The sequence below is a fragment of the Solea solea genome, chromosome 8 (assembly GCF_958295425.1).
Source record: "Solea solea chromosome 8, fSolSol10.1, whole genome shotgun sequence".
Taxonomy (NCBI): domain Eukaryota; kingdom Metazoa; phylum Chordata; class Actinopteri; order Pleuronectiformes; family Soleidae; genus Solea; species Solea solea.
In genome coordinates this window covers 17,668,401-17,695,489 of record NC_081141.1, presented here as the reverse complement: position 1 = coordinate 17,695,489, position 27,089 = coordinate 17,668,401, and the positions used below count along the sequence as shown (strand labels likewise).

At 42.0% G+C, this 27,089-nt stretch overlaps 1 protein-coding gene across 3 annotated transcripts in view; it reads right to left on the bottom strand.

Moving 5' to 3' along the window:
• pde4d (phosphodiesterase 4D, cAMP-specific) overlaps nucleotides 1–27,089 on the bottom strand; it is a 166,952-nt gene that overhangs the window by 57,953 nt on the left and 81,910 nt on the right. The window contains exon 1 of one of the 3 annotated variants that reach the window (XM_058636023.1): nucleotides 22,809–23,841. The exons of the other annotated variants lie outside the window; for them this stretch is intronic. Within the exon in view, the coding sequence (XP_058492006.1) occupies nucleotides 22,809–23,071 (263 nt within the window). The 5' untranslated portion in view covers nucleotides 23,072–23,841. Of the gene's footprint in view, nucleotides 1–22,808; nucleotides 23,842–27,089 lie in introns of those variants that run through there. 3 annotated transcript variants of the gene reach the window in all.

The window sequence follows — 27,089 nt, the reverse complement described above, 5'->3', positions numbered from 1 at the left end:
AAATAACCACTCTGTGTCTCTCTCTCCATCCAAATGCAAACCTATTGATCAGAGTCAAGCTGCACATTCAACACCCTATATCCCTTATGCTCGCTAAATCCTCCACCCTTTGTTAACCAAGTACACAGCGCTCAGTCCTGGTCTGTGGCTAACTGAGAAATGCTAATGAGAGCAGACCAGGATGCTGGTGGGACCGAGCGTCTCTAAGGATTACTTAGAACATCTGGGTTGTCGTACTCCCCACCCCGCTGATTTCCTGTCCGGGACAAGCCGCATTATTGAATGGATGATTACGAGCAAAAGGTATATAAATAAACGGGTGCTTAATGGTCCACCGTACCACGGGTGTGCCCTTCACTTGACAGCTTGCCAGGATTAGGGTTTGCCAAACAGCGCTAACCACCCTGCATCTTCTAGCGCTTTATCCTCCACAGGAGGGTCGCAGGGGGATGCTGTGCCAATCCTAGCTGATTTAGGGCGACAGGCTGGGGTACACCCTGGACAAATCGCCGGTCCATCACAGGGACACACACAGAGACAAACAACCATCCACTCACTCTCACACCTACGGTTAATTTAGAGTGTCCAATTTACCTAATCCCCATACTGAATGTTCTTGGACTGTGGGAGAAAACTGGAGAACCGTAATTACAGTAAATTAACAAGGACTACTTCATGTTTACAGCAATCCTTGTCCTTCACAGTGAGTCCATTTTAATATCCAGTCGTATAAAATCATCAATATTCTCGCTACTGTGGGAGGAAGTCACAGCACCCAGACGTCAAAATGAATCAAATCCATTCATGAATAATGACTTGACATTTTAGACCTGATGGATGAAGTTGATGGATATGTTGCATTGAGGATACATTCAGATTACCAGGCTGGAATGACTTTTATCCCATTATTTCCACCAGTGTGACTCAGATCTGATGTCTTTCACATCAGTCTGAACACTGTTGTGTTCAGACCTGACTCCTGAATCAGATATAAAACCAAGACAAGGCCATGTGACATGATGGGAACGGTCAGTCGTTTATGACACATGCAAAAAAGGTATTTGCAGTATTTACCTTTTTGAATGTGAATCATCAAATCAGATCTGTAGGTGAATCAGATTTGAACGATGTAGTGGGTAACGCGTAGCCTAAGAATGGTAGTTTTTTTACGAGCTGCAAAAACACTACCTGTAAGACACTGTGACGCAGAATCTAGTCTGACCCTACTCGGAACCAATTCAAAATGTTGTAGTGCAAAGTGTGTGAATTCATTTGTGCGTGCGCCTCATTGAATCGAGAGAATGGGGAGAATGTTGTGCTGTTTATTGTCAGCCACGCTTAGAGATCCATGACCTCTGCAAAAGCTCCATGACTCATAATTCTGGGCATCAACTGTGGCCTCTGATTGCACACATGAGCTCATGCTATACTTCTGTGTGCATTCGGTGCCAAAGGTTAGGCTGGAAACTGTGGTGACTCAAACCCAATCTGCAGCCGAACAGTGAGCGCAGGGGTAAAGGACAAGTCACTGAGCTGTTCCCAGCGATGCCCGTGTCTGTGGCGAGCAGCTTCACGGCTGGTGATTTATGACACCACATCATCATCCCCTCCATTGCGCCTGGAGTGAAGGGCAATAGCTTGTGATCAGGACCAGCTGTGGAAAACAGGTGTGCACGTCTCATCAACACGGGAGAAAGGAAACGGTGGCTTTTAATCACTAGTCCTTAATTCGTTGTGTGATATAGTGTCGCGAAGGATTTATGTGCACGCGTGGAGGCTATATGCCTTTGGAAGGGCTCGGTGTTTGAATTTGTGTTTTGGACGAAAGTGGATGTACAGCGAGAGGGTGAAATCAACTGGGAAATAGGGTGTATGCACAAGCGCCCTCTCCTCAGTAAAAGCACTTGTGTTTTATGGGCAATTCCACACTGAATGCACCAAACAATAAAGCAGTGATGCAAACAGCTCTAATGCTTCGTGTGCCTTCACCCCAAACTGAAAGAACACTGCCTTTGTTTTTAGGGTACAGATCTTATCATGTCTTTTCACTTTACTTTCAATAGAGGGGAAAGCGGGAGAAAAATGTGGGAGAATAACCTAAAGGGAAAAAAAGGAAAAAGAAGAGAAAGGAATGTAAGTCTGTGGCCTCACCTAAGCAGCACTTGCTTAAGAACTTAAGCTGTACAACAAACAAAGATAGCAGACCAGCGCTCTACCTAATCATAGCAGCTTATTGCTCATGACTGTGTCTACAATTGGGAACTCACAGATACATGTTTTCCCACCACTGGCAGGTTTGCCGTCTTCTAACGTTCTGCTGGCTGTTACACGTGCTAAATGAAAAGATACGCAGAAATACTGAAATACTGAAAGCCTTGAATCGAGAAATCAATATTCTGGTCCAATCTGGTCCCGGATTGCTACAGATTTGTCAGCTGTTCCACCAGTTTTTCTCCATTGAAATCTTATCCCTGGTGGTGAGTGTATTTCAGCTGTAGTTTTCCGAGTTGAGGGGGAATTCTTACCATCAACATGCCAACGCAGACTCATAAGTTCCGTTCCATTCTTTCCGGTCTTCATCTGTCCAGTGTGGGTGATCCTGTGCCCGCAACCTTAGACCAGAACCACACTAAAATGCATGTGCATACATCCTGCAATTCATTTAGCCATATATTGTAACTGATGAGAGCAGCCACACTGCCCATGTAAGTAGCAAAAATGCAGCAGTATGAACGAGACTATCGCAAGGTGCCACACAACTGCAAGTGATGTCACCTCCTGTGAAGATATGGTTCAGACAGAAACTATTGCCACCACACCATTGGCTAAACCGGTGCCGTGTCCCTTTAAGAGCACCAGTGCCCGACAAGCTGGGGCGCTGCAACAACAAGTCGTGTCACAAGACACAACACACTGACCGACGGAAAGACTGGGGATCACACATTTAACTACCGCACCTGATGAGGGATCACAGACGGCATGATTCGTCAAACCAACTGAAGCCAACATCAAACTCTCTCACAAACTCTCGGGAGAGGGACCATGTCTAAGAGAGCGACCGTTTTGATATCCCTGCTACTTCCATTTCCCGTGTCCCAGATTTCTAACAGATTTCGGTGCCAACTGTGCCCAACTCGTGCTGACTGGTGCAGAATCAAATCTCGTAGTGCGTCCCCAGCTTTATACTGACCGCTCTCTACCACAACTTAACTGATTTTTGCTCTGAACTACTGTGACCATCAATCCGCTGGCTTGCAACAATACGGCATACCACAGTATTAAGCCAATTTACTTTACTGCGGTGAAAATTCCACACACCACAACAGCCCTCATTTTGCTTATTTTGGAATAGATCCGTTGCCTATTTTTTTCCATAAGCCATGCAGGATAGACAGTGGCACTGATCCTGTCCTTGACCACAGTTTCAACATCTATATGTGTGACATTAATATCATACGTTTCAACGTAAAGAGCACTCCACTGTTTCAGTTCTCCGAATCTATTTTGATGGGTTTCTGTTTCCCCAACAGGGCTTTGTTGTGAAGTGTTTGCAAGACCAACACATCCATGACTTGACACTGAGCTTTATATTTAGTTGCATGCGGAGGAGTATGAACAGTATTTTAATCCTTCATTTTCAAAAGCAAACCTTACATAAAAACATAGCCGCAGCTCCACGGCAGACTCGCTCTCTCTGACAGCTGTGCAGGATGGAGACGCATATATATATATATCTCATATTATTCTGATTCTGTTTTTCTTGATCACCGCAGCTGTAAAATGTGGTTATCAAACATAGTGCAGCCTTTAAGTCAAAATCCCTTATCAGCTAAGTCAGAAATACTCAAATCAGCCTGTCTGACAAAGTTAACTTGAGCTTTGAGTCAATAGTATGCACAATTACTAAATCATTGGCTGCTTGGATGATTGTATGAAATAAATAGGTGTTAGAGGGCGCCGTCATCTTCTGCTTTTCCGGTCCGGCTCGTGGGGGCAGCAGCCTTAGCAGCCGATAGATATAATCCCTCCAGTGTGTCCAGGGTTGGCCCAAAGGTCTCCCCACTGAAGTCCATGCCCGAAACATGCGTCCAAGAGGCATCCTCACCAGACGCCGAACCAACTCAGCTGGCTCCTCTCAACGTGGAGGAGCAGCGGTTCTACTCGGAGCCCTTCACAATCACAATTCAGACGAGATCCTCCCCTCCACCAACCTCAACCCCATGGCTGTGCCCAAAAAGGTGTAGAGGCGTTCCTAATAAAGTGCTCTGCAAGTGTATTAAACTCGTCTGACCGTTCAACAACCGTTGTTGTTGATGATGACATAACAATTGTACGCTTCATTCGAATCGAGAGTGGTGTCCTTTTTTTTCTTCTTCTTAACTTTAACGTTATTACTCGTTTGTATATCAGAGACTTATTTAATTAGGAGGGGATTTAATTTTGTGAATGACCAAACACTCGCACAGTTCATTAAACTAAGTATGAGCAGCTGCAGGCAGTAGAAAGTCCCTCGGTCTCACAGAAATCATTCTGACATTATTCTGCGTTAGTGCACAGCAGCAGCACTCAGCTATATGACTGTATGTTTATTATTTGAATGGTTTCTATATACACTCACATGCAATTTCAGTCATTTCACCCCCGGGGATAAGAAAAAAAGAGCCATCATCATCAGATTACTCTTGGAGCTTGTTACGGCTTCTTTTTTTTGTTGGTATCTCAAGCTCTGTTTGTTTTAGAGTTCATGGTTAGTGGTTCATAGTAATTTGGATGGCACATTGTGTTTTTTCTTTTTTAATATAACTGTGGGGCAATAATCTCTCCACATCTTAGAAGGAAAACATTTTGCATCGCACTATTAACACACAAAGGTCCAGCGTGTAACATTTAGCGGAAGGTCCGTTAGCAGAAGTTGAAATCACTATCAAGGTTATTCGAAGCAAATCATCACTCGCTGTTTCTCCGCCATTAAGAACGTGTTTCTTTTGTGTGTGTGTGTGTGTGTGTTGGAATGATGGGAGTAGTTTATGGCACTTTGCGCTACAGCAGTATTTCTACAAAGACGGCACCACTGTGAGAAAAAGGCCAGATTATTGCTCACACAGAGCTGCAATTGGCAGTTGAATTATACAGCAGCAGCAGATCAAACGGGCACTCAGAAGAACAAACGCGCTCGGTCTATGCTATTCAACAGACATGCCAGGGAAACGGATGTGAAGGAAAATTAAATGCTAGTGTACTCGTTGATAAAAAAAAAAATATATGAGAGACATTTTGTTTTTAAAGTTCAAACATATATCAGCCATTGTTTTTAAGGAACAAGCATCACAAATTTAACCCTTTTTTTTTTACGTTTGCAATGGCAGCAAGCTGAACTGCGTCGCACAAACATTCTATTCCCAGGCCACATCATCTTTTCTGGGATCATATAGGCCACAATTGATATGCATAATCTCTCCTTGCTGTCCATCTGTCCCAACGCCTTAGTAGGAGAGTAATTACTTTGATACCCTCCGATCTTAATCTTCCTTTGGACTTTCTACCAGAAAAAAACACCAAAATACCAAAGTTGGTTAAGTGGTAAATTGAGAGCTTTGTCTTGAAAATCAACACCTGTTTACTCCTCCTTACCACAATTGTAAAGGCCTCAGACTGCGTGAAGTCTTTTTTGGAGTGGCACCCAAGGTTGCTTCATTTTAACAGGAGCACAAATAATTCGGAAGGTATTGATGGTCCTAATTTGAATACCACGTCCCCATCTATGCACAGTTTAGAGACCTCGTCCCTTCAGTTTACAACACAGACGCAGAACATGACCAAGAAGAGGAGCTTCCGAAGCAGAAAACGAGCATCATCACGTCGGAGATTTAAAAAGAACAACTGCGATTATGAACTGCTGCAACGTCAATGTCCTCCACCTTCAACACCAAGACCCTGGCAGAGGTCGTGGAAAACTAGTCCTGAGTTTGTCAGTTAATCGCCAACATAAAACACTCTGTTTGCAATACGAGCATCAAAGAAATACACAATTAAATCAGTGTTGTGCAGTGTGTGTGTGTGTGTGTGCGCTTCTCTTAGTGAATAACTTGCCTAACATACTGCAAGTTAAAAGAATAGTGCTGGATATGTGATTATGATATAATCGTCATTCTTAACAACAAAAGATAATTGCATTGCACGAGCATAATTTAATAATACATTAATAACACAGCCACACAGTGCACACTGATGAATGACAAACTCTGCGTGGAAATGAGCGCACGTCGGCCGTTTTGGTGTACACGTGTCTGATAAACGAGGACCACCGACTCTATAGCCGTGCACGTGGCATCACTGTATATTACATTCTAATTCAGAGCGTACTAGATTTGTGTTTTTATTACCGTGTCCCAAGACCTGGACCAAGATCAAACGGAGAGATGCTTGTGCACCTGCTGCTGTAATTTGATTTCGCTGAACCACTTGGTAATCATCCGTGGGCAGATATTCAGCATTGATTTGTTTTCTCACTCAACAGCAGCAATGTATTCACCTCTTTCTTCGTACTTCTTATTGGGTCGACGCGTTTTCTTTCTGCGGATAAATTGCATTAAGACAATCTTCATCATCCGCTGTCTTACGGAGAGTACAGTGTGAAACAACGGCTACTTGACTCTTCTACACAAATGACAGGCTATCATTTCCTGGAAGTCAGCCTCCTGCTCAAATACAGAGAAAATAAGTTGGGTCTGAACAAAGAAGTCGACGCAGAGTGAAGCCACTGATGCAGAAGACACCAATCCCAATTTCATTTCTTTCCTCCTCTCCTTTTTTGTGCCTCCGCCTCTCCTGCTTTGAGATAAGCTTTCTGTCGAACACCAATTTTAAAAGAAGATGAAGCAGATCTGGCTTTCAAATCAATTTTACCCGCACTGCAACATGAAGAAAAAAAGTGTACACATACACGGCAGCATGCTCGTGCCTGCAGGCATCAGGCGTTGCCTTAATCAAACACACAGCAGAAGTAATTATAAGAGGCTGAAGGGTGATGGGCATTTTCTCCTCAGGCAAACACTTTGGTATTTTAGATTCTAATATAAATGTCCTATTTCCTGTTTGCTATAAATATTAAAACACATAAAACACAGCAGGATGGCGTCCAGTCCTCTTTACTAAAGGAACTGGTGTTTGACGTTGTGCAACAATACTAGAGCTGAGACGATTAATCGATGAATCGATTATTAATCGATTGCTAAATTAATCGACAACTATTTTGATAATCGATTCATCGGTTTGAAGCTTTTTTCATGATTAAAACAAGATTTCTGATTGTTTAAGCTTCTTAAATATGAACATTTTCTTCATTTCTTTGCTCTGGATAACAAATTAATCATTAAAAGTAAATCATTTTGGTTTGTGGACAAAACAAGACGTTTGAGATCATCATCATTTCCAGGTTTGACGAAACACCGATCAACATTTTTTATGGTTTTCTGATATTTTATGGACCAAACGATTCATCGATTAATCGAGAAAATAATCGACAGATTAATCGATTATGAAAATAATCATCAGTTGCAGCTCTAAACAATACTAACGATTATTTTTGTAATCAATGAATCTGTCGATTATTTTCTCGATTAGTCGAGTAATCGTTTGGTGCATAAAAAATGTCGATCAGTGTTTGTCAAACCTGGAAATAAGGAGGTTCTCAAACGTCTTGTCTTGTCCACAAACCAAAGTGATTCACTTCAATTAAATGTCTTCTTATCTGGAGCAAAGAAACCAGAAAATATTCACATTTTATGTAGCTTAAACGACCAGAAATCTTGTTTTAATCATGAAAAAAGCTTCAAACCGATCAATTGTTGATCAAAATAGTTGATTTAGTTATCGATTAATAATCGTTTCAGCTCTAATCATCGGTCATACCAACTCAGGTAATAGGGTTAGGGCGAAGTGTCAATTCTATTGGCAAACATTTGTAATTCAGAAACAACGCACAACATTCAGATTCAAAGTGTATCAATATAGCATTGATATAATCCCAACATACAGATTAAGTATTCATATTTGTCCAGTTCTGTGTCTCCGATTTATGGAAAATAAGCAGATTCAGATGGGTTCAAAGAAATTCTGAGAGCGAATCGGGGCGGAAGCACTGTGAATAAGACGCATTAAAAAGACATGCAATCAAACCCCATGCCAAGAAGAGCGCAGGCGACACAGAAAGGTCATCCCTCCACAAATGATGAGAAAGCAGAGGGGGTCTGAACACAAAGCTCCCCAACGTGCCTGGAGACACAGCAATATCCCTAATGCTTTTAGCACGAAGGGTTCATATCCAGGTTAGCTCCTGGTTGCCATGGAAACCAATGAGTATGTTTTTGTTAAGAAACCAGTGGACGTGAGCACCTTTTCTTGGGAATCGGTGAGCAATCCAGATGTATGAGATGGTGTGTGTGTCCCGGCTCTCTGGCAGCTTTCGACAATGACTGCATGTTATTCTTCACATGTGTTCGACGCGTCTCGGGTGCCTTAAATCCAGATGGGATTCAGAAAATATCGCTTAGCGCAGACCTTAATTACAGCAGATTTTTGGACTAGTCGTCACGTGCTACTGTCCGAAGACTACGCAAAGTAAACCAGCGTAAACAATACAATTGAAATCACATGTAATATTTCATTATTCATTGTTACATGTAGAAATATCTTTGTCGCAATAAAAGCCCCTGCTGAATATAAAATGTCATAAACACTGAACGTAGGCTGCTACCCATGCAGGATATCTCCTGCCATGCAGACAGGGTTCATTCAGAGTTCAAGATGTATGAATTCTTCAATCCTCTCTCTCTCTCTCTCTCTCTCTACATTAGATGATCCATCTGAATATGAATCTGAATTGGAAGTATTTGCTTTTGTTTAAGCAGTGCTGTTTGTCTTCATTTTCACAGAACGTTATACATGCGCGCACTCCAGGAGTTCTGAGCCTTTGTCACAATTAAGTTATGTGTGTGTGCGCCTCGTAAGTGATGTGGGGGAAGTGTGATGTAACAGGGTGTTTTTTTTTTGTGTGTGTGTGTGTTCCTGTTTCCCTGTTTACACATACGTGTAGGCACTGCTGCCGTGCAAGTTGCCAAGCTACTGAGCCTCTGGGATTGAAGAGCAGACACTGTTCAGTTCCAAAGAGCTCCGAAAAGCTCACTGTGTAACAAGAAATGTCACAAAACAACAACAATCCAAGCCGGAGTGCTAAGTAATGTGGAGTGACACTATGAACCTGCTAATGCTCAATGATAATGCATAATGTAGAACAAGGGCCACACGGATGGTGTAGTGGTTAGCACTCTTGCCTTTGCAACAAGAAGACCTGGGTTCGTGACCCGGGCGGGAACAAGGGCCTATATCTGCATGGAGATAGCATGTTCTCCCCGTGTGTTTGGGGTTTTCTCCGGGTTCTCCAGTTTCCCTCCCACAGTCCAAAAACATGCAGATTTGGGGATTAGGCAAATTGGACACTCTGGACTGTAGGTGTGAGTGTGAGAGTGGATGGTTGTTTGTCTCCAAGACGAGCTTTCACCCTATGTCAGCTGGGATTAGCACCAGTGGATAAAGTGGTAGAAAAGTGATGGATGGAAAGGACAACTAGCATCTAGGATGCAACTAGCTGGCAGTACAGGAAAGAGAGAGACACCTGTCGTGGTCAAAACTCCCAAGTGGATCACGATGCATATCAACCTCCCTTTAGCGACACCCTATTTTTAAATGGATGATCTGAACAAGAGCATCCATTTAAAGCCACAAGGAGTGGTTTGAAGAAGGGATCTGTTGCAAGTAATTGCACTAATCCCTCCACTCCAGGTTAATATCCAGATGCTCCATGAAAGCTGTAGTAAAAAAAAAAAAAAAGGGCCACAAACACACGAGTAGATCATTTCTAAAGGGTGTTGAGAAAAAAGAAAAATCAATGCACAATACAAGAAAAACATGTAGAGCATCGTGTCAGTACATTAGGAGAACTCATCCTCTGCGGAGTACTTTTACGGAGATAATTACAACACTATTAGTCCAACACATTGGAATCAATGCTATATTCATCATTTTTTTCCCAACAGTTTTATTGCAATGCCAGAATGAAAACACTTTACTTTCCACCAGGGCATGAGGAAAGAAGGAGTAAAGAGAGATGCACACAGTACATACCTGTGCCAGACACGCAGCAAAGGTTCTCTGCAGGGCGCTCGGCTCCATCAGGTGAGCCAGAGGGTGCCCACCATGTTCCAGACAACATGCTCATATGTTCAATTTATATTAAACGGATCTATTTTCTGCTTTTTTTTTTCTGGTTCATGTAAGTGCAAATTAAATATCTGGGCAGCAGGGGTTGGTGGACCAGATTAGACGCCAGCCCTTTTATTGCATTTTAAGCCACCAGGAAAAATAAAAGGAGGGAGTGGGATAAGAGAAAGTGACAAACGAAAACAAAGAGAGAGGTAAGTCGCTGTTCAGGTGTAAGGATGTTAAACCCTTTAAATGTAAAATTGTTTAGGAAATGGAGTTTAAGCCTGACAAGGGATGGGCTGACCTGATACTCAGTATTGGTCTAATCAAAAATGACTATATTGCTACATAAATGTGGGCTGGCACATTGCACGAATCATGTGGGCTGTTTGGACTTATTATAGGCTAAAATAACTAAGCAAAAAGAAAAAAATGCCAAACAGGTGGGTGCAAATTTGCTTGCTAAAAAAGTTGATAAAAAAAAAAGAAAAGAAGAAAAAGCAGTAACATTGATTAACTGAGTCATATTGTGGGCTATCGTTTATTCCTTTATGGGAGGAGGGTGTTTGTTATGCAGTTGGAGGATAACGTGGGATTCTTATTACTGTCTGAGTGCAAACATGTCGTTAGCAGTTGTTTAAAAAAGGGGTGAAAAGATCAGACTGATATTGGCGTAGGTAGGTTGTGATATTAGTGTTAAAGCCGGACATCATTATTTTGCTCTTTATCACCAGCGATGGACAACAATGCAGAAACACCTCGGCGATGCTTTTCAACAGAATAAACAGTAGTACACCAAAAGGAGTGTGCGTAAAAGACTGCATGAGATAAGTGGACCTTAAAAAAAATGCCAGCTGAGAGTAAATGGCCTGAACTTATTCAATTCCAGCATTGCACGCACAACATTACGACCCAAAACGAGGAGCTGAGCAATCAGAGCAGACTCCTGAGTTTAATCGGCTGAGATGAACTTACCACAAAATATCACACAATTATGATCACACTGACGCTTTGAATGCTGAGCAGCCTCCACCCCACACACACACACACACACACACACACACACACACACACAGACAGACACACACCCCTCCAAAAAAAAAAAAACACAAAACACACACTCTCATACATGCATGAACGCACAATCGGCCTGTGTCGGTCTCCTGGGATCCACGAGGACCTGGGTGTAGACCAATTACCTCATGCTCAGAGCACACTGCTCATTTCTGCCTCTTTCATTACTGCATGCAGCAGCGGTGAATCCGTGCAATCAAAGGAGACAGCCCCAGAGTTTAGACAAGACACAAGAAGACAGGTAATCACACAATTATGAACGCACACACAGACAAGCATGCAGACACAAATTCACATGCGCTGTTATCTGTCATCAGTCGATCTATAGACCGATCTATTGCGATACACAGCGACAAAACGATGCACTGAAAGAAAGGAAACGCATTCATTCCATTCAAGCGTTAGATTTTCATACATCTAGAGCTGAAACAATGACTGTAATCATCAACTATAAAACTAACAAGATTTCGGATTGTTTTAACTTCTTAAATGGGAATATTTTCAGTTTCTTTGCTCCATATTACAAAAGAGATCATCGTTTTCTGACATGAGTGTGCAACACTGCCATATTTGGAAAGAATTATGAATTAAAACTCAACAAAAAACAATCACGTTTACAGTAAGTTCTTCTTGTATTAAGAACAATCTACATTTATTACAGTTCAACAGTCTCTGCGAGACACATCTTTTGCCTGTTACTGTGTATATATCTTGTGCAGAATACTGTGCACAGTGTTTATATCACAAGGATGAGGGATGCGACATTTTGGATATATTGTGCATCCCTACCTACTATCCACACACACATAAACAGCGCTTACAAATGAATGCACACACCCACAAAAGGCACCAATGAATCCAGCAGATGTATTTACACAGTCTATATTGGCAAACATACGCACAAATGTGAGCACACAAAAGATGAAAACAGCCTCATAAAGAGCAGGATATTGGAGGCAGCTGTGAAAAATGATCAAGGGACGGCATCAATAACAGGACGGCTCTCACAACACAGGAGGCAGCTGCATCTTAATTGGGGACATGCAAGTCATTAGAATGGCTGGAGGTGGACAACCGTCTCTGTACAGGGAGACCAAGAAAACTGCTAAAGCAGACCAGAATTTGTCTGACTGCAACAGACAACCCTGTAAAATATCAACAGGAGGAGCACACCAGTGGTTTTCCTGTTCCTAACACGACCCAGAGTCCTCAGAACCAGGAGGTCTCGCGAAGTCTCGGACCTCGGGAGGACAAAGACAGTGGATCGATCGATGGATGTTTACGGCGGTGTCGTAAAAAATGTTTACTCCGTAGAGTTAAAAGCAAAAAAAGCGCCCAAGACTTGCAAATGCGGGCCCCTAATTAATCGTGATGAACATGTTCCAAAGGTGGAGAGAGTAAAGTCAAGTAAAAGTACTCCGATTTTGACATTTAACTTAAGTACAAGTAAAAGTACTGGTCTAAAAATGTGCTCAAGTTAAAGTAAAAAAGCAGCTTGTTTAAAATGGCTGGAAATTGTTGGGGTTCTTTCTTATGTCGTGACACAAGTCCCACTTTAATTGGTTTTAATTAAAGGCAAATCTTTAGAAATTGCTGACAAAATAAAATACAGGTAAACACAATGTTTCAGTCAAAATGGGTCAAACGCTTCAACTTTATCACTCAGTCGGGGACCTTAATTAACACCAATCCACCTTTAATTCAGGCCAACATTATTTTACTCAGTAACGGATGTGATTTAAAATGTAGCCAAGTGCAGTACTTCCAAAAAAGTAAAGTAAAGTACACAAAAAACGTGAGTAAATTCCCCCCCCCTCTGACATTTTACTGCTAACCGTCCAATAGAAACACATTTGAACTGCTCTGCTGCTGACCTGAGTCATTGAGACTGCGTTGGTTGCTTTCCTCAATCTTTTGGACACTCTTTTAACACAATAACGACTCATCGACCATCTGACCACTGGGACACAGAGGAGTCTATATTTCCTATTTTACCATCTCACACCATCTTTGTCAACTCAGCAGCTCAAAACTCTCAGTACTATTGTAAGGCACAATTGGTGGATGATGTTGCTCCACATCGGATGACCTGACCTCAGAGGAGCAGTGCGCTGTACAACGCTTTAATATGTCACTCTTCCCTGGCAAACTAAACTAAGAGCTGCTGTGTGCAGAAGTAGCCAGAGGAAAAGCAAGTGTGAAAAGAGTGAGGCAGAGGAAGGACATAAAAGGTAGAACATTCTCTTGACTTTTCCGAGCAAGGACATAGTAGTTGCTTTTCTTTAAAAGAAAAGGACTACACGTTTCTGCAGGGCATTGTTTCTCATCCAGAAATCAAGTGCACAACTTAAAAACAGATATCTCTCAGGCATGTTTCTCATCTCCGAGATAAAGAGAGTTCTCGGTGTATGGCTGAAAACCTAGAAATCTAATTATCATACAGTATACGCTTGGAAATGGTGCAGGGACTTGCATTGCATAACACTGTGTTCAGCTTGTTTTTCATAATATATCTTCTGCTCTCTACTCATCTGTACACAATGTTTAGTTGTTATGATATTATAGATAATTATAGATAGATATAGATAAAAACATTTTTTTTAACCATTCCTTTCCCCGTAATGGAAAGATGTAAATGTTGACTTTTTAATTTTTTGCAGTTGGTTTTTACATCCTCCATTCATCAACCTTCCAAATTCAATGTTTCTCTGTAACTCAAATAAATGTAAAAATCAATGGAATGGTTTTATGTTGATAAGAAGCCAATTATAAGGCAGTAATACACTTTCATATTGTTTGTGTGTGTGTGTGTCAACCCAAAAAGACCTTGAATTAATGGTGCACAGGCAGAAAATAGGAAATGGGCATTGCGACTTGAGAGGGTTGTACTTTCAATTACACTTAAATGAGCTGAGACTGCCAACTGAAATAAGACATGGCCAATGGATTTGCCACAGCCATGTATCTTTAATGGACTTCACCTTTTTTCTCCTTTGTCAGCACAAAAAAAAAAAATAATAATAATAATTGTTCACAAAAAAAAAATTGATCTCACCTTAGGCTAATAAGGCTCTCTCAGAGAAGATGATAATGGCAGCTCTTGGCCACATCAGACAATCATGTTGAGTAATTACTTTTTTTTTTTCTTCTTCACAACACTAAGAGGGGGGGGGGGGCTTTTAAAAAGACAACAAATGAAGCCAGACACTCTTAACTCCTGGTCACCCGAATCATATATATGCACAAAAGAAGATATGGCCATCTGCAGTCGGTTATAAAAGATACCACGTGAATTCTCAACCCTCTCCGCCGAGATTCCCTAATCAGTAACTGCTTCCTCCCTTAGCAATCAAGCTCTGGTGGTGAAATACTAACAGTATTACACCTTGTCATCTATTAATCTGTCCAATAATTAAGGCTAGGCATGACATTTTACTGTGCATTTAGCTTTGTATCATTAAAATAGAGGTAGTATTTTTGATTACGTGCCCACCAGTGACACTTGGTCCGAGCCTTGAAACTGCAACGCTAACCTTTTAAACAAAGAAAAGAATGAAGATATTTCTTGACTCAGGGGAAACACAATGTTTCACAAATACTAGCCCTGTTCTAGTAATACAAAGCTAAATGCAAACCGGTGAAGTATTTCTTTAACCAAGTAAGAAAATACACATAAAAAAGTCAGTTTAGCACAATTAGTCGACCAGCAGCTAACAGCTATAAACAAATGATTATGTCCAGTTATCAATAAAAGGCTGCACAAGGTCAGGGTTAATGCAGAAAAACGTACAAAAATACAAATTATTCTATGTCATTACATACATTGATTTTTAAATGACAAAGTCCCAGTGACAACCGACTAGTATTTTTGCATGAAACGCCCATCCCCATGTATAAATAAACACAAAAATAGATGAATGGGGGTCATGCTGAATGCAGAATGTTGGCGGAATTTGTTGAATCAAAAAGAGATCACCATATCAAAAGGCTTTAGATGAAGCCCTGCAGCTGCGGCCTCTTCAGCTCAGACTCTTTATGATCAGTGGTTAATTAAAACTGGTAGTGCAGTAACTGTTGCTAACACACCTTCCCGTGTCCGGACCTGTTAGATGCAAATGACTATCAATATGCATATTACACCTTACTTCAGCTCAGCAAACTGAGCAGAGGTGAACGTTGTTTTTAAAAAAAAAAAAAAAAAAATACCAACCTATATCTGCAGGCGTGAATGAATGAATGTGGCTTCAGTGGTTTTCAAAAAGGGTTGTGATATGTTTTTGTCCCTGAATAGTTCTGGCTTTGCAGTGGCTTTGAAGGTCACGACGTGAACAAAATGATGAGCGTGGGACGACTGAGCTCAAAGGGTAGCGATTCACAGGAGCCTGGAAGGACTCAAAATGCACACATTTGAAAACAACCACTTATGGCACATAAGAAAAATCATTGTTTTGAGTGGTGGCTGTGAGGTAAAGTGGCACATAAAGCCATATGTGACTAATAACTCATCATCGTCCCAGTCATGCACGAGCCCTGGAGACTGTAAAACGACCATAGGTGTGAACATGAGTGTGAGCGGTTGTTTTTCTTTGTATATTAGCCCTGACATGTCCAGGGTAAACTCTACCCCACGCCTCATGTGCTGTGACTGTCTCCAGTTAAATTACAGAAAATGAATGGATGAACGATGACAAGAATCTCCTACAAAACGACCAAAAAAAAAAAAAGTATCTTCAAGTGAACCTTTGTGTGAGGTGCGGCAGACATAGCCATGACACTAGGAATTTAATGCATACTGTAAAGCACTCGTGTTTCTTGTAAAGACCATTTGAATAGATCCTTAACTTCAGACCACAGCAGTAAAAGCAACACACCATAAACCTTTAAGACTGACACTAAATTGGTCTGAACACATTATCCTAATACGCATGTCACTCAGGTCAAGAGTGTGACTCACGTACTGTGACTTGTTGATGTAGTGTGATATTCAAGTTGGAAAAATGTAAAAAACAATTACACACAGGCTGGAAATGTATGATTTTATGTTGATATAACCGAGTTATGAAACAGCAACAGCTTTCACTGTCTCCCTGTGTAGTCTCTTGTCTGGTATGCAGCCATTCGAGGTCAGGTCATTCATTTAATAAAGAATTTCTATTATTAAAGTAAGTGGAAGTATGGTAACAAGCTGTTTCTTTCATCCAAATTAATCAATTTCTGTTCCATAGCTACACATTACACTTATGGCAAAAATCCTTCCTGAGATTAAAACAAGCAACGCGTGACTACTGCTGCGCTAAAGTGCTTTTCCTTTGAAACAGATACACGTGTGGTAGAATGTCACAGATATAAACGTTACACTGTTGTGAAAGACACGTTTCACTCACTACGGTCTGCTGCACTTGTAAGCTTTATGGTTTGAACTGAAGTTCAATTTTAAACCTTCCCCCACGGGTTCAAACGGAAATCTGAATTGTGCATTAAAAAAAAGAAAAATGACAGCCCTAAGGAAGGCCTGGTCTTATTTTTCTACTCATCTCACACAAAAAAATGTCCTGGCCACTTGCTCAGAATACAAAGTCGAAGCTGAGTCATATAAATAAAGCGCCGTCTTATCTCTCGTGACAGCATCACGCAGAAGGAAGGCTCACGCATCACTACAACACACATACATGCATGACTACAACGTTACGTGCATGTGAATCATAACTCCAGTGCAGCCTGTTTTTGCAAATGAAAAGTCTGTACTGAGCTGATGTGTCTTGTAAATGCCAATATGTATTCAAATCACGGGCACTCTAGTCTCCGGGGTGGAGAGAGCAGTGTTTGGGCTGTTAAAACATGGACAACCCTTCCTTAGTGACAGGACGACGGTGATGGGAAGATGGCTACAACCCAAGGCCACTTCAAATGAATCAAATTCAAACTAAAAAATACAATAAGTCGTACAATAAATCAAATAAACATAACTGACTCTACGATGGGATTTAATAGTGAATATGGCACAAACTATTAATATAAAAATCACAGACAGCCACAAGCAGTGGTGGTAATTGAACCGATAACACCCACTTAACAGGGGCAAAACAAATCTCACTTGTAAAGACATGGGTGGACAAATCACCTCGTATTCACTTGGTATCAACAGAAAAGTTTGAAAGGACAGAACATCTTGAATTTGAGCCCGGGGGGGGGGGTTCAGATTCCAGGACTTTTGTCAAAGAGATAGCTCAGAAGAAGGCCATCGGTAAATAAATGGCCAAGGGAAACGGCAGAGACAGCAGGAGAGACATTCAGTTAAAAAAAAATAAATAAAAAAAATAAAAAATGATATAACCAAGCAAGAAGAAGAAAGAGTCATGCTCTGCTCAGCACCACTGCATTTAGCTCGAGGTCCTCTATACTCCCACACTATCTCCCTCCTGCCCTGCCTCCTTACTTCCACCATCCCTCCTTTCATCAATCATCCATACATCCGTCGCTCACAACGGCTAAAACTTTCACCAAAACTCCCCCATTCAATTCACCGAGCTACGGCAAGAGCACTGGCATCGGCACCGTCAGCCGCAGTCACCTGTTCTCCCTTTCCTGAAATCTCCCTCTCCTGTTACATAAAAAGACACTCGCACTGTTGCAATGCAGCATCAGACACTGTTGTGCAACAGCATTAAAAATACCTCAGGGTCAGCGAGGAAGAAAAGTTGAACACAGGATATCGACGGACCTTTTCTGGCAGAGAGAATATAACAACTTCACTGTGCCTTCGCAGATCTCGGAGCAAACAAGTAAAGAAGACAGAAAGAGCACAATGCTCGTGAAAATACAAATAAAAAATCCTCTTCCTCCTCCTCCTGTGTGTCTGGCAAACAAAACATCACTACCATCAGCTGTTGTTTTATATAAATATGGCAGTAAGACTGTGCCTTATGCTTTTGTTTTGAAAAAAGGGAGCGTACATCAAAACATAAATAAATCCCTTTAAAGGCAAGGCACAACAACACGACACAGAATCTTAAGTCCGCTGTCAACACACGCCATTGTGCAGACTTTAGTTCCATGAAGAAAACCTCCTCCCTGGAGTGTTAGTATAGTGCTGCAGCTTAGAATAATCCTGGCAACAATTCAGTAATAACTGCCACACTTCACTTAAAAACCTCTCCGGCAAATTAAACCCAACAGTCCCACAGTCGTCGCTTTCAAAATTCCATTACACCATGTTTGATTTGATGTTGTCCACAACAACGGGATTGTGTTAAATCTTATATTTTTTTGCCTGTGTACGACCGTAACTCAAATGCATCCCCATCAGAAAAGCCATTTGGCATCTAAGGTGCAAATGATCCTCAAAGTGATTATCAAATCATTTGTTAATGGTTTTCGTGCCGTCGTTCCCACAAGAAAAGTAAAAGAGCACATCGGTCTAGTTGGTCCATGGAGAAGTATTGTCTCGTTAATGAAGTGTGGACCGGAGCCATCGAGGGCTGTGTATGTCACCGGATTCACCGCACAGCAACCCTGTGATTCCCCTGCAGCTGTAAAACAATGAAGAGGTGATTGGAGTAAATTACACTGAAGTTGTCAACATCGTGACTGCTCACAGGCATTTGATGGCGTCTCGCTCCATCACAAACGAATATTCTCTCTTGCTCGCACGCGCACACAGGCGACAGCATTTTATTTTATTTTGTTTTTTTTTTCTCTTAACCTCCCATTCTTCATCTCATCGGGCTGACACAGCAACGCTGCTGCGGGTACGTGGAGCGACAAGTGAGGCGGTCATCAAGTGGTCACTGTTCTTTCTTAACACAATCGTCACGCAACCAAGTGACAACCGGTCCTGACGTGCCCTCTGGGAATCTGAACTCCATGTTTTGAAGCCTCAAAATTTGCCATTTGGGCCAGAGCCACGTTGACATTTTTTTGCAAATGGAAGTTGACAGAGATGTCAACCTGCACCCCGTCACACACTGGACGATACCAGCTGTCATACTGGTGTCCACTCATACAGTATGTGCTGTGCTTTGTCGTCCATTTTCCTCTATTTTGACAGACTGGGAAAATTGCCTTAGGAAAATGTTTCATTACGTTATAAATGAAATGGGAACTTTACTGGTTGCAAAAATAATTCAGTTTGAGTCGATGTCAATGTGAAAATAAGCAGAGCAGAGCACAAGTCAGGGATGCAAATACATTTAGTGTATTTTCCTAAACCATCAGTTCAGTGAGGTAATAAATAATAGTCAGTTTGGCTTCCCTTGAAGTGATTTAGACTTGTCTGAGTGAGTTTGATGGGAATAATATGAATTTTGCAGGAATAATAGGTACAAGCATGCACACTTATCAGGGGTGAAAAAGGTGAGAAGGGTGTGCAAGTGACATTGTTTCCAGTAGGGGCATAATGGCTTCCATAGAGTCCAAAATGGCCTAAACCAAGTGATTTATAAAGAAAGAAAGCTACAAAATGAAATTCAAAATGACACTGTATTGGTTAGAAAAGGTAAGTTGACTTTGAAGCAGCTTTAAGACACATGAAGTCACAGTCAGGGACAAATAAAGCCACATTCGCATGCCACCTTAAGCTCACAGCAGTCACCTGGTGATGATGTGGCCGCTGCTGTGTTTTTAATCACCAACTTGTTACACAGACCGTCTTCCAAAACACACGTTTGAAAATCTCAAAACCGTCAAACCAAATCAACATGTGTCAAGTTCTAGCAACAGAATCTCTCTGACTATCTGACTAAGTTCATGCTCTTTCAGAATAAAGGCGCTTTCGGGATTTTTTGAAATCATCAGGTCTAAGGTGACGACGATTCACTGATTACACACTCAATGCAGACCAGCAGCACAATAACCTACAGTGCGGATGTGGTGAATTTTATTATATTTAATTAGTTTCCTTATGAATGTGACCAACATCCCGACCTTTTATTTGCGAAAACAAATTGCTTGAGAGCAAGTTCTGGCAAAGAGCAGTGTTTTTTGTGGTTATAGGGAATTCCTGGCTCGTTGGGAGAGGGCACACGGTGCATACCTGCATCTCACATTGACTACACCACGGATAGTGTGTTTATTTCAGGCTGCAATAACAAAAAAAACAAGACAGCGACATGTTGTGTCCTGTACATCTAGGTTTGCGGTCAGTTCTGCTCAGTTTGTGACTGTTTGTGTCTCAACAAGACGTCAAGCTTTGAGTGACGTTTTTCTGTCCGTGGGTCTAACTCCACCTGTAGTTTACCGTACCATCACTCTGGTACTCTAGTAGGGAAGTGTACTGAAAAATGGAAGTTTCGTTTAGTACTGTCAGATATTGGCCAAAATCACAGGATTGTAAAGTAAAATGTGATTTGTAAACCTTGCTTCAAAAACGGGCATCATGTGACACAATTCTCTTTTCTTAAACGGCTTAAATGCATCATACACAGACAAAAAAAACGATATTTTTTCCTAAAATATAATGTCTGCAGAAAAATGCCCCCGTGGCCACATAGTGACATGCAAAAGACTGTTTCCTTGGCTACATTATCTATGATGAATATGCATCACAACGCCAACTGTGCCATATGGTCTTTTGATCACTTGTATGTTTGGGCAAATATTACATTACATTACATTACATTACATGTCATTTAGCAGACGCTTTTATCCAAAGCGACTTACAATAAGTGCATTTAAACATTTGGGTACAAATAAGTGCTAGAAGTAAGTAAGAGCTTCAAGTAAATCAAACTATGAAGTGCTAGTCATAAGTGCGATACATTTTTTTTTTTTTTTTTTTTTTTTTTTTTTGTCGTCGTCGTTATCGTCTTAGTCGAGGTAGAGTCGGAAGAAATGTGTTTTTAGTCGGCGGCGGAAGATGTGGAGGCTTTCCGCTGTCCGGATGTCGATGGGGAGCTCGTTCCACCATTTGGGAGCGAGGACAGTGAACAGTCTGGAGTTCTGTAAATGCCTCTGCGATCCTGTCAGTGAGGGGGCAGCGAGCCGGTATGGATATGGATATTCTTCAGTGAATCCCGGCTCTCTTATCCCACCATCATGCTGAAGGCAGGCAAGCAGACAGATAAGGGGAAAATCCATTCTACGAACGAAAGTGTTTCTGCTTCTCAAAATAGCACTGTGAGAAATCACTCTCAAGAGGCGCATGGGGAATATGACGGCGGTGGTGTTTAAAATTGCATAATCGGAATTAACGGCAGCTTTAAATCCATCACATATGCACAAACGCGCGCAAGGCACTCTATCATTTGTTGCCCTGATCACTAATTCATCAAATTTAAATTACACAGGCGAGCACGCAGACGGCATGCCTTTAAAATTGCAAAAAAGCTATAGGAGCCATGAGGCTGTGCTGTTAGCCCCATCCATTACAAGCAGCAAATGGAGAGAGAAATACATTGGATGAATCCAAAAGAGTGTAGATATCATGGAAGAAATAAAAAAAAAAAAGAAACGAAAGGAAAATGAAGCAGTGAAATCTGAAATGTCGTGATGGATCAAGTAGTGGCGAATAATTCTGTATGTGAGACTATGTGGATTTTTGAATAACACCATTAGATGCCAGAAGGGAGGTGTGTAATAAAAGAGATTAGGAGTAGAGGAAGTGGAACACAAGGCATACAGAGAGACAGGGGGGCAGGAGGGTGGGGGGGGGGGGGGGGGTTGTATGAGAAAGACAGATGAGTTGTGAATAAAAAATTGGAAGACACGACAGTAGTGGGTGGCCAGGGGGAAGCAAAAAGGAAGTGGGGAGGGTGAGGGAGAGAGAGAAAGGGGAATAGATATGAGACGAAGGCAGGAGATAAGGCGTGGGCGAGTGCAACAGAGGCTGATAGACAGCCAGGAATAGAAGACTAATTAATAGTCAAAAAATGCAGGCAGCAAGGTGTGGAGCGAAAACCACAGCAGACAGAAGAAACACAGTGGCAGATGTGCTCCCACTCTATCTGCCTAACAAGACAGGCAGCTTTGGGGGATATCTTTTCAGATACTGCTATTGTACCACTGTATATCTCAAGCAGTGGTAGGAGAGGAAGAAAAAATGAGAGAAACAATGGGTACCACACATTCAAGGGGAAGTGTGACACAAATAGAAATTAAGCTGGACGGGAAGGAAGAGCAAGACAGCAACTCATTAAAGCAAGGTGAGAAGAGGGTCTCCTAGGAGATTTAACATGAATAACCTACAAGAAAGATTTGCTCACACACACACACACACACACTCTTGTCATTGAGGGGAAAGCATTGAAATTAAACGGCAAACAAAGTTAATTGCTGGAATACGGTTATCACGCTGCCATCTCCCTCACACACGGCGTTCAGCAAACACAGTCCTGACCTTAAAAGTTTGCCACAGGTGTGGCATAAACCACATGTTGTCAAACAAATGACGCACGCGCATATGCACTCGCCAATTCACCCGTCACCCGTCCCCAGACACAAAAACGCTGACCCACACCCGCACATCTGCATCTTCTCACCATGTGTGCGCGACAGTGAAGCGCCTCTGTTTGTGGATGTTGTTATTGAGCAGCATGCGGCGGAGCAGACGCGGGGAGTTGCGCGGAGAAAGGCGGGGGGAGATGGACGAGGGCGAGCGCCGGGGTCCCCGTGGCCGCTCCGGCTGCAGCAGGTTCTCCCGCAGGATCTTCACCAGGTCTTCATTCAGGCCGGAGTGTTTAGGCATGGGGGGCACTGCCAGGGTGTCCTGGTGGGTCACCCCCATGCCTGCCTGCTGGGCCATGCCTGCCCCGGCTTCACCGCAACCACCAGCACCAGCACCAGGCAAACGAACGAGCAGTAAATGCAGCTAAGTTATGCGAGAGGGAAAAAAAGCAATACACCAACTAGAAGTGGGCTTTCTTTCCCTGAGAGTCCAGGAATTGCCTTAAAATTGTATGTAATATGAAGAAAGAATTCCTCTGGATGATAAAAAAAGAAAAAAAATCTTATTCCTCACACCAGAAGCTCCTCTGTGCAAACAAGAGGATATTAAAAAAGAAGGAAAAATCCCTGGTCTTTGTTTTCCTTCAGCGTCTTTTGAGCAGCCAGCAGATTAATAGAGGCACCGAGGGCTGCTGCCTCTGCAACACTGGATGTCTGCTGTGAAAGTGCATGAGAGAAGATAAGCGGATGGAAGAAGGATGGAGGGAGGGCGGGATGCAAGAAAGAAAAAAAAAAAAAAAAAGACAAGACAGGGAATTGAGTCTATTTCAGCCCCGTTCTCAAAAGCCTGCAGGCAAACTTAAACACAGACCAGTATTTAGCTGAACCCAGTGTGAGTACAGCAGAACTAATTCAGTTTGTTCCAGCCCAAAAACAGCCCAGCTTTGTTTGATGCAATCCACAAACGGAGCCCTCAGTGGTTCACCAGCAGATATTCCCAGTCCGTTGTGATTCAGTCCAGCATGTCTTCAGTTCTCTTCCCTCCCGTGGAAGCAATTCATCCTGCCTCCCCCTACCTACACAGAGACTGACTGCTGACTGCAGCCTGTTTGTAAGCCAGTGATCCTCAAGCGCTAAGCAGAGCATGAGCATGTGGGAGTGTGTTTGAGGAGCGTGTGTGCCAGCAAGCATGTATGCATGTACATGTATGCACAACAGAGAAGCAGGGGGGGGGGGTTTGAGTAACCCTGTGTGTGCAAGCATGCGCCTGAAAGTTGAGGCACACAGCAGCCGCAGCAGCAGCGGTGAGGTTGCATTTCTTGATGCGGCAGACTGCACTAAAAGCAACGATTTTAATTGAATAATCCTAAATCCCCCCACTCTGCTCGGGAGGATATCTTTCAGAAACGGCATATGAAGCCATGTGTATACAAATAAGTCTCTGTGTGCACAGGTTTGTATTTTCTACCAGCACTTGAGCACATGTATGAAAAACCAGGGGATTTCCATGCAACCGACATCATTTTGCCCCCAGTGGCAGCCACTCCCTTTCACTCTGTTAGTCTTTCAAACGAGGGTAGACATGCGGGTAAATATGTAAACACTGGCTGACGAATCTAACATGCTGCCCTCTACAAACAGCAGCTATCACCTGCAACTAACCAGCTTATATTGATTCTACTATCAAACACATTTAAGAATGTCTTACTTGCATTATTGCTACAGCTAGAGGTAACACACACCTTCGTCATTCTAATACCAGTGGCAAAAAAAAAATATATATACCATTAAAATGAATTATTACCATGCCGCTGGCTGTTCTAAAGCTCAGTGAAGCAGTGTGTGACAAACTGTCAAAACAAACTGTAACAAAATATCAAAATATGCACCAACTGGGAAAAAAAAGAAAGTGAAAATACAGATTCACATCACTCACATTCAGGCACAGTCACTGCTCCAGTGCAGAGGTTGATATCCACATGGTTGACTTTTGTGTCACAAAAATGTTTAGGGCCGTGTTAATGTGACATCACATCTATTTCAGCGATAAGATTTTCTTAAGGAGCTTTCCCTGGGTTTAAAAATCCCTGCTATGCCCACACATTATAGAGTGAAAGAGGTTATACAGAGACAAACACTTCACACTCATGCCTGCAGAGTCCCCATTTAACATAACCCAAATTAGTGTTTGGACAGAGGGAGCCAGAGAATGAGAAACATGCAAACTCCATACATACAGACCCTAGTTGAACTGGGCTTTTGCCGGACAGTGCTCAAATGTATCCATCCATTCACTCACTGCCACCACAGTGTTATTTGGAAAACAGTAACATAATACTAGACGGTTGTCCCACTAATAACCTCATATGCATACAAAACACTGCCAAATGATGCAATCTAGCAGCACCTGGTGGGTAATCTAATAACCTTCCACAATGACAATTAACTCCTAGAAAGGGGTAAGGGGTTTAAAGTATACTTGGCAAGCCCTTTTTTAATCCATCTGTGAATGAAAACTAGCTGACTGCTACTTTCTTAAAGGAATACTTCACCGATTTACATTTAGCTTTGTATTACTAGAATAGGTAATATTTTTGAAAAATGGTGCTTCCCAACCTCAGTTTCCCCTGAGTCGAGAAATATCTTCATTCGGTTTTTTCTGTCACGTGCCCACCAGTGACACTTGGTCCGGGGCATGAAACTGCAACACTAGCATCGTTAGTTGCAGCCTTATTAGTAAAAGTGTTAGTATTTTAATTCTCATTCCAACAGATTTGAAGATAGTTGCCTGTACCACGTATGATCTTGTGATTTAAAAAGACAAGCCCAGGAAATAGAAGCTAACCATTAATGGGCAGCTCTGAATGGCAGTGGGAAATGGGCCTCTTATCTTTATAACGCTTTCTGGTCTTCTCCAATAAAACAATTGGACAATTATGTTTCCATTTTTATGTTTTCAAAGAAAAAAAACATAGGAGACAATTAAACACAGCACATATGAGTGAACACCAGTTTGATTGATAGCCGGTATCATCCCTCTGTGGATTTGAGGCTTCAACGTGTCGTTCGTTTTGCAACCTGAAGACTATGTTGATTTTTATAAACAGCTCCCTTTGCTTCATTGGAAAAAAAAACCTGTGCAATTAATTGATTCATTCAGCCCCTCTTTCCCACCCGACCACCACAAACATAATGAGTCCCATTCATACCTGGTATTAGTGACCTTCCTGTGTGATTTGGTCACAAGTGGAAAGCACTTAGTGTAACTCTGAATGCATCCGGAATTCCACTATCCGACATAAAACATCCATTCAGAGGCACTGTCTTTATTTGAGACCGCCTCCTCAGCTGACATCCTCTGACCTGCTACAGCTTCACAGATTAACAATGGTCACCGCATGATTCCCTTTTTTCCAATGATCTAAAATGGAATTTCATGTCACAGCAGCATGAGTAGTGCTGCAATTCACTCAGCTTCAATAGACCGTTTTCCCTCCGTGTGAACGTGTGTTATGTAACGGGTAGAGACACACGATCACTATGACAATATACACATCTGTACAGTCAGACTCCTTCAAAATGTATCATTTATGTCACTCAGTACGTTTACATGCACAGTTTAATCTAGCTACAGCCATAGTCCGACTAAGACAGGCAATCGGACAACTCGCCAAGTTCGAGTATACATGCGGAGGTGAAAATCAATTCATTGGCCATGTACGTCTGACTCGGCCTCCATAGGTGGCGCTGTATAAGCTTGGATCAGTTTCTTGTCGACCTTTACGTAGTGAACGGTGAGATGTATTGTGCTGTGGTTTCCCGGTATGTTAGTCCGACTAAGACTAGCACGATTTTAGTCAGACTAACATGCTTACATGACATTCGCAAAAACCAAATTATTGTCTTAGTCTGACTTAAATTGGACTTTTAACATGCATGTAAAAAACACTGAGTGTGTATTTGCCGATAGTAGGGTTCAAGTGTTTTCTTGATGTGTTCACAGGAGAAACATCAAGAAAATTTATCAACATATCGAATCACCACTTCTGAAACACCAGTTCTAATCGATGTAATTCTGTGGAAAACACCATCTTGTAGAACCACACACCCAATAGTTCATTAGTAAAACCTGGTCCTAAAAAAACTGTAGGGTGCACCAGAAAAGACTATGTAAATGAAGAAGGAAAAAGGAGAGGAGAGAGGGAGCTTGGGACTTGTCACCATTACAATGCAAACCTCAAACAAACACAAGCTGTGGCAGTCAGTCACTTACAGCCATGACAGCAACGGAGAGCTGCTGGCCTTAATTTGACAGCTTGCAATGCATCATTATCCTACAATAGTCAGAGAAGATGAATGCCATTCTTTGAGGAAAA